Source organism: Motacilla alba, chromosome 4, assembly GCF_015832195.1.
Source record: "Motacilla alba alba isolate MOTALB_02 chromosome 4, Motacilla_alba_V1.0_pri, whole genome shotgun sequence".
Taxonomy (NCBI): domain Eukaryota; kingdom Metazoa; phylum Chordata; class Aves; order Passeriformes; family Motacillidae; genus Motacilla; species Motacilla alba.
The window spans coordinates 58,242,218-58,257,035 of record NC_052019.1 but is presented as its reverse complement, the minus strand read 5'-3'; the positions used below and the strand labels follow the sequence as shown (position 1 = coordinate 58,257,035).

Sequence of the window (14,818 nt, the reverse complement as noted above, 5' to 3'; positions counted from 1 at the left end):
CTCATTTAAAATCAAACCTATTAGAAGAACTAAAGAGCACATTATTATGCTGCCACCAAACACTGAAAATCAAGAGTTTCAGTGATGCCTTTGCCTTGCTACACTTTCATCAAAGTGCAGAAATTGTTCTTTTCACATATTTCCCTACAAGAAGTGTATCCAAGCACACAGAACATAACCAGAGACAGAGCTCATACTGAGGCAATCTAAGTGCACTTGTTCTGCGATACATTTGCTAGAAGCTTGCACCACAAAAAAGTGGTTTTTTGGCATTAAACATTATAAAAATATTACAAATAAAAATGCCCAAATCTCTGAACACAACTGAAACTTTTACAGTTGCTTCATGCAGATGTATAGGTATGCAGGTGTATATAAATATCTGTTGAACGAGCAAGGATATCAATGTTTAGTCAACAGTACAAGAGACCGGGTACCTGATACCAATGTGATCTACTCTGCGCCTGTGTTGCTCTATTACTAAAGTCACAATTCTGTCAGAGTTCCACAGCAGTCTGAAATAAAAGTATCAGGTATCAAAGTCCTGCTCTATGAAGAGCTGAGTCATTAATGTGACTGATCAACACCAAGTGTGTTCCTGACAGTTTAAACCGGTGTAGCAGAACATCCTGTGGGCCACTCCTTCGTTTTTCTTTGCAATACACACCTACACAGCATTAACCCTAGCTTTGTTTTTGCAGAGATAAAACTAAAAGCAAAAAAAAGCAAGTTGCAAAGATATGACCATCCTCCCACAATTATTCATTTCAGATACAATTATTGACCTCAGCTCATGTCAGTTACCACCTCTGGAAACAGCAATCTGTGGAAGTGCAACAGAAGGAGACACTGATATTTTTCTTATGCCACTCAGACACTTTGTGGTAGTCTGAAAACACATAGATGTCTCAACAAGTTCAAATGTTTCAAATAAACTGTATTACTCAATAAACAGTCACTTTTTTGAGCAATGCAAAAAGGCTGGCATAAAAATAATTTGTTTTACTTGAATGTAAAGATCCACTTATTTTACACTACATACAATTTTAATTTTGTTGTGTGTATTAATATTTTAATAAAGCTTTTAAAAGTTGATTTTTTAAACTGTCATTATTCAGAAGCACATTAAAGCATACACAGTAACAAGAACTGAACTTATGAAAACTGAGCATCTCAGATTATTAGATGGCCACTGCAGTTTATTCTCCTACCTGTTTCCCATCCAGTGTACAAAGTCTCTTGACTACACCAGAGTCTAACTTAATGGCTTCGGTGATGTCATTCAAGACCTGTTCAAAGGAGTGAGCAGTCTTCTTGTTCAGCAGAATTCTCACAGCTTTCCGTGGCTTTACCCCACTCCTAATAACAGTCACCAATTTGGGTTTAATGAAATCTTTACTTTCCTTCACTTCGCTCCTTGTGGATGTCAAAGACGTCAAGGACCGACTGGACCCAGTCCTTATGTTCACACACCAGTTTGGGTTGACATTCTTGGTGTAATCGACTTTGCGATATGGTTCATTGGATGCACACACATAGCTCTCACCTGAAAAGAAGAGGACATGTTCACAGTTTAAGGGGGTTTGCAGCTACTTTGTCAACTTAAAAGCTAGAAAAACCAAAAACGACAAATACTTCGGGAGCGATTTTCCCGTATTTTGACAAGGAGAACTGTAAATTATCAGAGCTTTCCACCCAAATAACACTCTCATAGAGTGCTTTCAACAGGTTTCAAAAGACCCCTGGTATAAAAAACAGTGTGTAATGAGGAGGTTCAAAATATTTCACGTCTTTTGGATTGAGTCATTTTGCAAATGCTTAAATTACTTGAGCTCAACACATGACATTAAGAGCTTTCTCCTACAGCAAATATCCAGGTCCTCTCCTATATGTCCCTCAACCATGTACTTCAAGATATGTACATCCATGTCTGTGTTTATTTTACAACAGCAAGTTTTAACAGAATAAATTTAAGCACCTCAAGGCCCTTATCCTGAAAGGCACTTCAATCTTACCCTTACCATTTTAATCTACCAGGAGTTACTGCCTTTCTACCAAGGACATATATTTGAAATGCATCCACTTTGATTTTTTTTTAGAGCAATGAACACCTCAGGCCACAAATGAGTATTTGAGAGTATGGGAGGATAACAATACATCTACATTTCCCCATTTTTAATTTCTTTCCTAACTCAAAGCTGATTTGCAGGGTTGTTTTTTTTTTTTTTTTGGTTTTGGTTTTTTTGGTTTTTTTTTTTTGTTTGTTTGTTTGGTTTTTTTTGTGGGGGTTTGTTTTGTCAGGTTTTGTTGGCTTGTTTGTTTTGTTTGGGTTTTTTTTTTTTCCTTTCTTCGTTTTGTTTGTAAGGAAAAAAAAGAGGAGGACTACTTGCAGCTTACAACAACACTTTTGACACCTGACAGCAATATGCAAGATGTAAACCATGACAAGGACATCTTTAACTCTGGGTTATTTGTGTAACCCACATCCTTGGGGTGTCACAAATGACACCCCCAGACATTCTTGAAAGGGCAGAGTACTGCCAGAAGGATGAATGGTAAAGCATTCAAAACTGACAGAATACACCATTGCTCCAGACAGAAGAGCTACCTATATCTTAAAAAGCTTAACCTGTTGTAAAATTAGAGCTAGACAGTCAAAGTCACTGGTGGGAAAAACCAAACTCACTTCTAACAAGCACAGCAAGAGGAGTAAAGAGTAAACATGCATCTAGGGGACAGAATTGTAAGAGTTACAAAATGTATGTCTACATTTAGATACATACTAGAAAACTTTTAAACTACACTTTTGCATTCTGAACTCCAGTTTGGAGAGCTGATTTATCTTAGAAGTTGCAGAGCTTATTCTAAAAGCAAGATACTAAACAACTTTCAAAGGCCTGAAGAACTACCGTGAGATGAAAGATGTTCTTTCTTTTCCAATACTAATTACACTGTTTTGTAATTCATTTTGTATTTAGACCATCTTGAAAGTCTACTTGCTGTATTTGAAAGAACACAGATTATAATTAAGCCAAGTTAACAATGATTTTGTTTGGGAAATTCTGGCAGCCAGTTCTGCCTCCACAAACATCACTGGGGACTGTATTCCACTCAGGTACTAGGAAAGTGGGGTGAAGTTCTGTGGATGCCACTGCCCTGCCAGTACTCTTCCTCTTCACTCATCCCCATCGCTCCTCCTCATATTCCCAGATCAAGTGGTGCGAAAAACAAACTGATGCAGACAAAACTAGACTCCTCTTCCTTCCCCCCAAAAATTACCTAAGAGAAAGGAGGCATTTTCAGCACACAAATTCCTTGACAAAGAGCCGCATGCTGCACACTAGCACCAACTTACAGGTAGGAGAAAAAGAATCCCAAACTCCACACAGCTTTGTAAGGACTGCAGTGTCTAGAAGCTTATGCTGCTCCAGAACTACACTACAGCTAAATTGTAAGAAATCTCCAAGCAATCTGGTTTTATCAAACCTGAGCAAGATATTGGATGATATGACTTCAGAAAGTCCCTTTCAGACTAAGAGATCCTATGATTTTAAAGATGTGCACGGGTCTCTTCCAACAGCTCTTTTCGTCATCTATCCCGTTACCACAAAACAGCCTGTGATATTCAAGTCTTGTGGCAGCAGCTCAGGTACAATAGAAAGCAAGGTTTCCCCCTGCACATCCTCTAACAATAGATTCAGAGGACTATGCTTATTGTCTGGACAATTGTCAGTAAGTCTGTCTACAAACTCAGTGCTGCCACAGGAGAGGCACCTCAAGAGGCTGCTAGTAGTCCCACTCAGTGGGACAGAAAAGGCAAAATGAGAGGGGTAAAATAAAGCTCATGGATTGAGATAGAGACAGTTTAATAGAGAAAGCAAAAGCCACAGGGGCAAGCAAAAATAAATAAGGAATTCGTTCACCACTTCTCAAGGACAGGGAGGTGGTCAGCCTCCCCCAGGAAAGCCAGGCTCCATCATGGTAACGGTGGCTTGGGAAGCCACATTCTTTAACTCTGAACTTTCCTCCTCTTCTTCCTTCTTCCCCCAGATTTATAAACTGAGGATGATGTCATATGGTCTGGAATATAACTTGGGCCAGTTGGGGTCAGCTGTCCCAGCTGGGTCACCTCCCAGTTTCATTTTCCCCCAGCCCACTCACTGGTGGGATGGTGTGAGAAGCCAAAAAGGCCTTGGCTCTGTGCAAGCCCTGCTCAGCAGGAACAAAAACATCCCCCTGTTATCAACACTGTCTCAGAAACAAATACAAAACATAGCCCACACTAGCTACCGTGAAGAAAATTAACTCTATCTCAGCCAAAACCAACACAAGTTCTTGGGACAGTCTGTCCAGCTGTGTGCAAAAGCGCTTTAAATAAATTCTACAAAGTACCTCAAAATTCACCATCATTGAGAATTTTCAAAATTATCCTTTCTGGCTCAAAACCAATGTACTTCCTAGACAATTACAAAAAAACTCCAACAAATGCACAAAAATCAAGATAATTCAAAGTTAAATCTCAGGATTGAAATTAACAAAGTTAAAAAAAAAAATCTACTCAGAAAGAGTCTCAAACTTGAAGTCAATTAATTGCTTTACATAAATAAAGGCAGAGGACAAAAGGTCCCTTTGCTTAAGGATTTACCATAGCAAAGTTTCAACAGGCATGCTGGCTTTGTCTTTTACTGACTCATAATCATAAATAGAGCATCTTCTTTGTACTATCATGGAGCGTGATCTATTATCTGTCACAGCTGTATTACAGCACCCTACAGAGCAAAAGAAATTGTACTTCTATGAAATTTTCAGTCAATATTAATCCAAAAGGATCTATATTTCTTTAAAATAGCAGTGTAAAACTTTCTGTCTCCTACTGCTTCCTTTGCTTGATGCATGAAAAAAACAATTGCTTCATTATCTCAGCGTTGTGATGCAGATTTCTTCTTGTAACTTCTTTTCCTTTAAGCAGAGGCCACAGTAACAAAAGTCTGGAAGTGCTTTCAAGTTAAAACAATGTAATAACTTAAAAGAAAGAATTTCAAATTATTTGTTTCAGCTGCATTTAGCCAAGCCTGAAGTTGAAGCACAAACTATTTTACCTTAAAAAAAAGAAAATCTGCCAAAATGAATTGAAAATTTCCTACAGTTGGCAGATACAGGAAAGTCTAATTACTTGAGAATATAGTATATTACAGACTGTTTAGTAAGTGATATAAAGTCCATGCCCGCTTTTATATACCAGACATATAAATAAAGTTAAGTAACACAAGTTCTGCATGGAAAACAGGTTTTACTACTACACCTGCAAGGCAGGCACATATGGCAAGACTAGAGCAAGGGCTGTAAGTGAGAAAACACATTCACTGAGGGATTTTCTTGTTTCATGAATTAAAGGATAAAGTTTTGAAATTATTACTTAAATCCCTTATTATTTTACCACAGCCAGGACTTCACCCACAGTTCTATTTAAAAACTTGCAAAATACAAAAACCCAAGAAACAGTATCATTAGGAGGCCAATTGCTTCGCTCTGGATAAAGAATGGTTTTCTAGGAAAGGGTCAAACATTTATTTGTTTGACAGGGGTATACAATTAACTACTTACCAGATGAAAATATGTGAAGAAAAAAATGGTAGGGGTAACTTAAATCACACCTTTAAAGTTAACTCCAAGAAACTTTCCTACAGAATGATGTATTTAAAAAGCACGCTTGAGAAAACACCATCCCTTGACAAGCAAGCATTAATAAAGGTGTGCTATTGTTTAAATTATTGTAGTTATCCTCCAAAGTAAAAAATGCCCTTATGTACATCAGTTTGGAAGAAACATCATGTCATTTGTAGAAGTATTCTCTCTTTTTTACAATAATTTTTTTGTAGGTAAGAACCTGAAAATATACATACCATACATATATATATATACCATATTTGCTCACAGCTTTAATGTATGACCTGATTTTAAATCTGTTTGGGACTAATTCATGTATAAGTACACACTTCTGATAATCTCCACAGTCTTTCAGAAAACCAATATATGTAAAATATAACACACAATACTTGATTTTTGAGGGAGTCTAGAAGGGTTGAACCAATCAAATTGTTTTCAAACATTGCTGAAACTAACAGATACCTTTATAGTTTAAAATCACAAAACATAAATAAATTTGACAGTCAGTTTCACTGACTGTTTTGAATGAGATTTTCCATGTGAATAACCTAAATGCATATCATCCCAAATAAAAAGGAAATATTTTATGAGACTTTAGCAGCATTTTGATCAGGCTGTAGCTTTTTCCTTTTTTTCATTTTTACATCTACCAGCCCAAGAAAGTTGACACATCTCCAAAACCAGGCACAAACAATAATTCAAATATTTACACTGCTGACTTCAATATGGTCAATTTTATGGTTTGAAGGCTCACTTTCCATTTATATTCTTGAAAGAATTTAAAGCTAATGCATACTAGCTTCAATTAGCACAGAGTAATAGCAATTACATTATGGAAAGTAAATACCATGTCTCCCGCTCACAACATTGGCATTAGCACGAATCAGCTCCCCAAGTTTCAGACCAGAGGATGAGTTTAGTCTTTAATATTACACTGAGATTTGCAGGTAAAGAAGCACAATAAACAGTAATGAAGCAGGAAGATCTATTTAGCAATGTTTTCTTTTTTTCCTTTAGATGCAGAAAAAAAATGCAACACTTCCAGACATAGGTGACATCTGGGACTCCAGCTAAGCTATTCCACAGCAGAAAGCTCAACCAGGGTACAGAGCAGTTTTGGCAGAAGTCTGAAACCTCCTTATAAGTTCATGGCATAATTTCAACAGAGTGTATGTACAATCCATCCCATGATTCAGGACAGTACCCAGAGCAAGCTAAAAGTGCCAGCTCTTCCATGAAGAAATCCTGTTACCATCAAAAACTCCTCAATTTGGGCATATGTTGGCTTAAAAAGAGAAACATCTCCTGATATTTTGGGTCACAATATAATCAGCAAATGGCCTAAGTCTGATTTTCCAAGTCTTATTAACAGTATAAAATCAGCTAGAAGACCTGGAACATTGCCTATTGACAAGGAAATATTACCTGCCTCTCAATAATTTAGCTGCACTGAATTAATAACCAGATGCACTATCCACGAAACAAGCTGCTGTGTAAGTGGTTTAAGAACAATGTAAAAGGATTCCAGCTTCAGATAGCCAACAGTCTAAACACAACACTTGCCATTCCTTCAGAAGAGGAAAATACAGATAATAAACACAGAAAATGGAAAAAGAGAAAGCAAGACTACATTGGTCAATCTGACTGACAAATAGCCATAGGTCATCAGCTGCCTAAATACTGGTTTGCTTTCTTAGAAAGTCATCCACAAAGTTTGTTTGCCATCTATTTCTTCAACACCAATCCTCAGGAATGTGCCTAGCTCACCTTTCAAGATAAAAATGCATGGATTAAAGAGAATAGTGTGTATACTTAGTAGATGAAGGGAAGGTTGTGGATGTGTCTATCCAGGGTCTATCTAGACTTCAGTAAAGTGTTTGACACCATCTGCCACAGCACCCTCCTAAAAAAACTGACTGCTTGCAGTTTGGGTGGGTGGACTCCTCAATGGGTAACAATCTGGCTGGATGGCTGGGCCCAGAGTGCTGTGGTGAATGGAGATGAATCCATTTGGCAGTTGGTCACTAGTGGTGTTCCCCAGGGCTCCACCTTGGGCCGGTCCTGTTTAATGTCTTTGTGGATGATCTGGACACGGGGATCAAGTGCACCCTCAGTAATTGTGCAGAAGACACTGAGTTGATGTGCTCAAGGGATGGCAGGCTCTGCTGGAGACCTGGACAGATTCCATCAGTGGGCTGAGGACACAGCTGCAGGAGGCTCAAGAAGGTGAATTGTCAGGTTCTGCACCTGAGCCATGCAATGATACAGGCTGGGTGAGGAATGGCTTGGGACAGAAAGGGACACCTGGGGTGCTGGCTGATAGCAGTTGAACCTGAGCTAGTGTGCCCATGTGGCCAAGAGGGCTGATGGCACCCTGGCCTGGATCAGCCAGCAGGACAGAGAAGTGGTTGTTCCCCTGTACTGGGCACTGATGAGGCCACACCTCAAGTGCTGTGTCTAGTTCTGGGCCTCTCACTTTAAAAAGGACATTGAGGAGCTGCAGTGTGTCCAGAGAAGGGAAACAAGGCTCATGAAGGGTCTGTAAAACATATCTTATGGGGAATGGCTGAGGGAGCTGGGTTTGTTTAGTCAGGAGAAGAGTAGGCTCAGGCTTCATGGCTGTCTACCACTCCCTGAAAGAAGGTTGGATGGAGGTGGGTTCAGTCTCTTCTGCCATGCCTGCAGTAAGAGGAATAGAGGAAGTGGCCTTAAGCTGAGACAGGCAAAATTCAGATGATATATTAGAAAAAAAATCTTTTCACTATTAGGGTGACCAGGCATTGGAATAGGTTCCTCAGGCAGGTGGGGCAGTCACCACCCTGCAGATGTTTAAGAGGCATTTGGATCTGGTGATATGGTGAAATGGTTTAGGAGTTACAGTGGCAGTGCTGAGTGGATGGTTGGACTGGATGATCTCAAAAGTCTCTTTCAACCCTGATTATTTTATACCTCTACATGATGATCTCAAAAGTCTCTTTCAACCCTGATTATTTTATACCTCTACATGAACTAATCTAAATTCACCCATGCAATATTAGGTACTAATAAAAAAAGGATGCATCATGGCCTTTTGCATCACAAGTGTGATACGTGCAGTTTTGAGGGAACACAGCTGCCTGACCATTTGGGGCTCTTCACAGCACAAGCTTTGTGAGCCAAACCTCACTGCTAAGCATTTAACAAATAGCCTAGAAATATTCAGACTTTTTGTCCTTAAAAAGTGGAAACTACTAAAGAAATACATACAGATATTTACTTTTCCCTAGCATTAGGTTAGAAACCAACTGTGGATATGTCACATGTTGTGAGCAGCAAAAACAATTAATTAAGTGTGCAACACTCAAAAATCCTCGATAGGGATATTTGAAACAAAAGCATCTGAATAAGGTTTTCTAGCTTTGTTTTTGGAAGGTTAATAAGCACTATCTCCTGAAAGTCACATAAAGGATCACTTTCTAAATGGCACTCTGTGTAACAGAGAATGATACAGCTGACAGGTAAAAACATCCCTAGGGAAGGGAAACAGTTTCCATATTTTTTAGGCATGTGTTCCCCTGTGAATCCCATAGAACAGGGCAGGTATCTACATAGATTTCACCTATTCACCTTACATTCCTCAGCTTCTCTGGGTGCAACTCTGTAGCTTCAAAGCTACCACAAGCTGCTTATTTAGTACAGCAAGGTAGTTAGTAAGGTTACTGACCTTCTTTCTAACTTTAGGAAACACAGCAGAGTACCCTTTCAGTGTTCTGTAACACAAAGCCAAGCAGATTTCCGGAACAGTGTATTTACAGCATATATGACTGATCTAAAAATAAAATAACCCCTCTTATGAAGGATTGGGTTATTTCAATTTCTCTTTCCTTCCTTACTTTGAGCAACTTCCCTCCACATCAGTTTCATGCAATTCACTTTCATATCACCTTTAATAACCCTGTATAAGTCACGATCTTTCCTCATCTACAGCACTCAGAATTTCCCATGCACTTTTTAAAACGTGGGACGACAGCCAGGATTTCAACAGATGACTAACTGCTATTAGTTATCTTTTGATTTGATTTAGATATTAAGATGTGTAGATTACAGCTTTCACAGAATCACAGAATAGCTGAGATTGGAAGAGACCTCTGGAAGTTCAACCCCTTGCTCAGGCAGGGTAAAAGCTCTCAGAAGACAGTCAATGCCATCTGGTATCAAACACACCTGACACCATGTGCCTTCTCCACAGGAACTAAATAACCCTTTTCAGATAAACTAGAATTTCTCCATCCCTGAAACTAGGAGATAGATGGTGATGGGACTATTTTATTTTACTTGGATAGGAAGTTAACTAAGAATTACTTCTACATTTCACATTCACACCCCATTGCTCCAGAACTGTGTCACCGTAGTGATTGAACATGTATTTGGAAGAATATGCTTTCAGTGTTTTTAATCCTTCTTTCATCCTCCTTTTTTATCCTTCTTTGTTCAACTTATTACATTTGCCTCTTGTTTTTTAAAGTGCTACAGCTTCTGGCTCTAGCACAGGAGCATAATCATACCTTTTAGAATCAGCAAAAATCCAAACTGCCTACTTGGTGTTCCCATCTGCTTGCCCTGACAAGAGAAAATATATTCTTGACCTAATACGACAGTGCACATCAACGAAAGTCACAGGTACTTCATGCAGGATTAAAATGTAATATGCAGTAACTATGGTCTAAGGCAGAAAAAACTTGGATTGTTCAACATTTCAAAACATATTCTCTTACTCTGTGTTAGGAGGCACAGCTCATTTCTGTAAATCAGATATTGCCCTGTGCTACGTGTCCTGGCCATGCATAAGGACTGCCCTGCCTCCAACCTTCCCAACTCCTGCCCAAAGACTTCCCTACAGATGCCTGTTGATTGTGTGCACAACCATGCAGACAAAACTCCTGACATTTTATGAAGGACTGTATTAATTAAGCATTGCTGTTGAATGAACAAAGACTCTCAGCCATTTTTCTAGGAAATTAGAAGGATTCCCATTAGATGCAAAACAAACAGAACTTCTCTTTCCAGGAATAAAGTCTACACTTGCTTCCATCTCCCAAAATCCAACAACAACTCCCAGCTTTGCAGGAGACCTGTACAATCGGGATTCTCCATGTCCTTCATTAACAAGGCAATGAAAACAAAGAGACAGAGAATGACCAACATCCACATAAAAAAACATAGCTCAGGACTAAAGAGCTGCACAGTTCTATTACCATGGTGTCATGCTTTAGGAAGCCTATATTTTCAAGGGAAACTGAAGGAAATAGTCAAATATTTAAATAGCTGACTCTGGTAGAAAATAAAAATTAATCTGTTTTCAATATTTGATATTGAATTACACACGGAATATTGTATTCTAAAGTAAAAAGTAGTGTTATGTCTGAGAGTAAAGCTGGAAGAAAGAAAACTGTAAGAAAGTCAGCCCCCACCTCTTCTCTGGATCTGCCTGCTCAAACAGATCAGGAGCAGACAATGAAATTCTTCCCTCCTCCCATTCTAAGAAAACAGTGAAAATTGTCAAACTCATAATGTTTCCTAATCTACAGGGGCTGAGAATATAAATTATATTTGCCTTAGGCTGGTCCAGCAGAGCATGCTTTTTTGATTGTCATATCCAGTTAAGAAAAGCAATATGCTTCATAAAATGGAGCTTCTATTTCTGACTAATAAACATGATCTGGTGCAATTTTTAACTGGCTCAAGCCATAACAACAATATTTCATATCCTCGGTATTTCCATGCACTAGCTCTTTTTCTCTTAAAATGACAAGCAGTAAAACAGATTGCCAAATACAGCCAAACTCCAAAAAAACATTCATCAGTGACTCAACTCAGCTCGTTATGATACAGAATTTGATGTTGCCAGCTTTTATATCCCAGACAGATAAATAGCAAATAAGCCTTAAAGAGCTTGCCCTGTACTGGGACATATCACTGTCCAAGAGCTATACACACATAGGCTGGAGCTGAGGGAGGTTTAATGCAGATCTTGCTGGCTTGGCAAGGTTTGCTGAGCACTCACCTTCTGCTCACTGCAGAGATCTGCCACTACTGAACCTGAACTGCTGTGACTCCATGTCCCAGTTCAGGAGTACTGGGAAGGTGCCAAGAGACCAGCAAGCTTGGTATTGCATCACGCAGCCATGGCCCGTCTGGTGCTCAGCCTGTGGCTGGCACACACTACAGCACTTTAGTTTTATTTTCCTTTCTGAAAATATTGAAATACAGCAAAATATCATTCAAAACTACGTCTGGTGCTTCTGCAGTTCAAGCTTTAGGTCAACACCAATGTTGGAGCATTTACTCAAGAGCAGAAATTCAAGCTTGCTGTGCTGTAGCCACGAGAAGTAAAGAAAATGAACCCAAATCAAATCTCTTCCAGCACCTAAAGAACAAAACAGCAAGCAAAAAAAACCACAAATAATTTCAAGGAATGATAGATTCACTACTTGTTTGCTGTCCTTTCCTTCCTCTATATACTTTTCTTACTCTCTGTGATTAGTCTTACACTGGTGAAGTTTTTTAGCATACTAACTGGAGAACATACTAATCCAATTATGGTGCTATAGGATTTTCTTAATATTCCTGAGAGTTGTATTGGATGGATGACTAAGTCCTTGGGATTCTTTTTTCCCCCTTTTATTTCATTGAGAAAGCATGGAAGTGGCATTTTGACTGTGACATTTATTTTGCTTTATTCTTCCAGTAAAGAGCCACAACAAAGGTTACGGTTTCAATGAGTATTTGAAGAGACAAATAGTAAGTTTTGCCTTCAATTATTAATTTATAGTGGTAAGAGTATATATAGCTGTCCAGCAAGTAATTCTGTCTTTGTTTTAAGTCATAAAAGTCTAATATCATTCCTGCTGCAACATTTCAAAAGTCACCCCATGTTATTGCTAGTTTCATCTCCTCTCCCTTCTGTGACCACTTCAGCATATCATATTTTTTTAAGATGTCTCTAAATTAACCACCAAATCATGAAAGTTTTTTTACTTACTTCATTTCTTTTATCACCACAGGGTCAGCATTTCACTCTACAACCACTTCATACTTCTTCAGTTATCAATGTAAAACAGCCTTATAGTAGATCACGTAAGTCCTCAGCACTATGGTACTATCAGGAAGTGCCCTTCCATACACATCTTTTTTGAGGAAGACCCATTAGGCACAGCAAATTCTGCAGACCCCCACCCCCTTTCTCTTCCATGTTGTGAAGCAGCTGGTCCCTATCTCCCAATGTCCTTAACTGGTGGATTAGATAAAGGTCTTCAGGTTCCCTTTCTCATCCAATTCTCCAGGTGTGATTCAGCACTGCTTTGAAAAGGAAAGCCTCCAAAACAAAGCTCAAATGATAGGCAGCTGAAAGCCTAGGAAGCAGGAGGCATTGGAAGGCCTACAAAAAATCCCAGTTCTTCATTAATGCAAGCCAGAAGCACTGGCACACAGAGTCACAGGGTGGAAGACTGCGGTGGTAGCTGATCTATTAAATACCTGAGAACAACCATCAAGTGCAAATTCATTACAAACCTCTCAGCGTGCACCTGTGCATTTGGGAAGTAGGCAATACTGAGCTCAAACTGCATTTTAAGACATCAGGTGGAAAGACTGGAGAATTCTTCTCCTCATTCCGATAATTATCACTCCCCACAAACAAGGGGCGTGTGTGTCGTTCACAAAACAATATTTCTGATCCTATTTTCAGACAGTCAAGTGCTGCTCTATTCAGATTTGCAAGGTCTCCATAACCTCAGCAGCTAAGTCCCATTATGAAAAGCTACTTAGGAACAACTCTGAAATACATCTGATTCCATAACATGCTTTTGAAAGTCAGGCAAGGTACATAGTTCCCTCTGTTAATATGGACTGTGATCACATTTGAAAGTAGAGTGTTACACCTGTAAGTTTTAATAAATGGTAAGATATAGATACCCTTTTTCACAGCACCGGGACTTCTTCTCTGAAGGCTGAAGCCACTGTGAGTCAACAATGACACTTAGAGAACCAAATTACAGCATTTCCCTCTATTACAAATGGAAGGTAACCAAGAACTTTACAGTTCTTGCAGATGAAAAGAGCACCTGCTGCCTAACTACCATTGGAGTCAAGCCCAGCGCATGCAGATGGCAGCGCTCAAGGTGATGGGAGAAGTGGATGGTCCACACGGGGAAAACGAGGCCCTGCCGCCGCTCACAACAGCGGGCAGCTCCGGCAACTTGCCCTTATGGGTTCTGTGGCCGCCGGTTTTCACAAGACGACCTCTCCGGTTTGATCCGGGAAGGGACCGGGAAGCTCACCCTAGGAAGAGCCCACAACCCACCACCAGGTCCCACGGCCAGCTCCGGCCGGACTTTGACACCCTCCTCACCTTCCACCAGCTCGTCCAGGCTGGTGAGCTTCTTGCTGCCATCGATGGTGTAGATGGTGCGGACTCCCTGGGGCAGGTTCACGTTGTCCGACAGGGACCGGGTGAGCTCCACCAGGAGGGCGTCGAAGGAGCGGAAGCGGTCGGGAGAGATGGCGTACACCAAGCCCTTGAAGTACCTGTCCCCGTTGCGGTAGAAGCGGGCTTTGCGCGCCTTCTTCTCGGAGCTGAGCGCCTGCAGGGTGCGGGTGCGGTAGAGGCTGCAGTGCGCGCTGTGCGCCGGGCTGGGCACCAGCCCATTGCCCCGCGGTCCCGCGCCGCCGGCGGACCCGGAGCCTCCGCGCCGCGGCCCGGAGCGCTGCTGCCGCTTGTCCCGCTCCTCGAAGTGCTCTAGCTCGATGCTCCGGCTGCTCGCCATGGGGAGCCGCCTGCCCGCCCTCCCAGCTCCGCTACGGGCTGCCTACGCCTGCCCGCCGCTCTCGCAAGGGCTCGGGCCGCCTAATAGAGCATCACGGCCGGCCGTTCTCGCCGGGAGGGCTGCGGCTGAGCGCGGCGCCCGACCTGCCCCGCCACCGCAGCCCCGGCCCCGCCGGAGCCGCCGCTACCCGCTGCTGCGCCCGCGGCCGCGCACAAAAGCATCCCTCACGCCCGAGAGCGGCGCCCCCCGGCTACGGGCGATGCCGGGGGCCAAGCGAGAGGCTCGCAGGAGCCCCGCGGCCGCGCCCCCGCGGCGTGCCCATGCGGGCTCGCACAATGCGCGGGTCC

At 41.2% G+C, this 14,818-nt stretch overlaps 1 protein-coding gene across 7 annotated transcripts in view; it reads right to left on the bottom strand.

The window, feature by feature from the left end:
• DCLK2 (doublecortin like kinase 2) overlaps positions 1 to 14,495 on the bottom strand; it is a 79,122-nt gene extending 64,627 nt beyond the window's left edge. For 5 of the 7 annotated variants that reach the window (XR_005256896.1, XR_005256897.1, XM_038136500.1 and 2 more), the window contains exons 1-2: positions 14,057 to 14,471; positions 1,212 to 1,546 (exon numbers count right to left, since the gene is read on the bottom strand). Coding sequence is in view for 5 of the 7 variants with exons in the window: in XM_038136500.1 (XP_037992428.1) it covers positions 1,212 to 1,546; positions 14,057 to 14,471 (750 nt within the window). In the remaining 2 variants the exon portion in view is untranslated. Of the gene's footprint in view, positions 1 to 1,211; positions 1,547 to 14,056 lie in introns of all 7 variants that reach the window. The other 2 variants (XM_038136499.1, XM_038136501.1) reach the window with 1 other exon arrangement.
• Between the last annotated feature and the right edge of the window lie 323 nt (positions 14,496 to 14,818).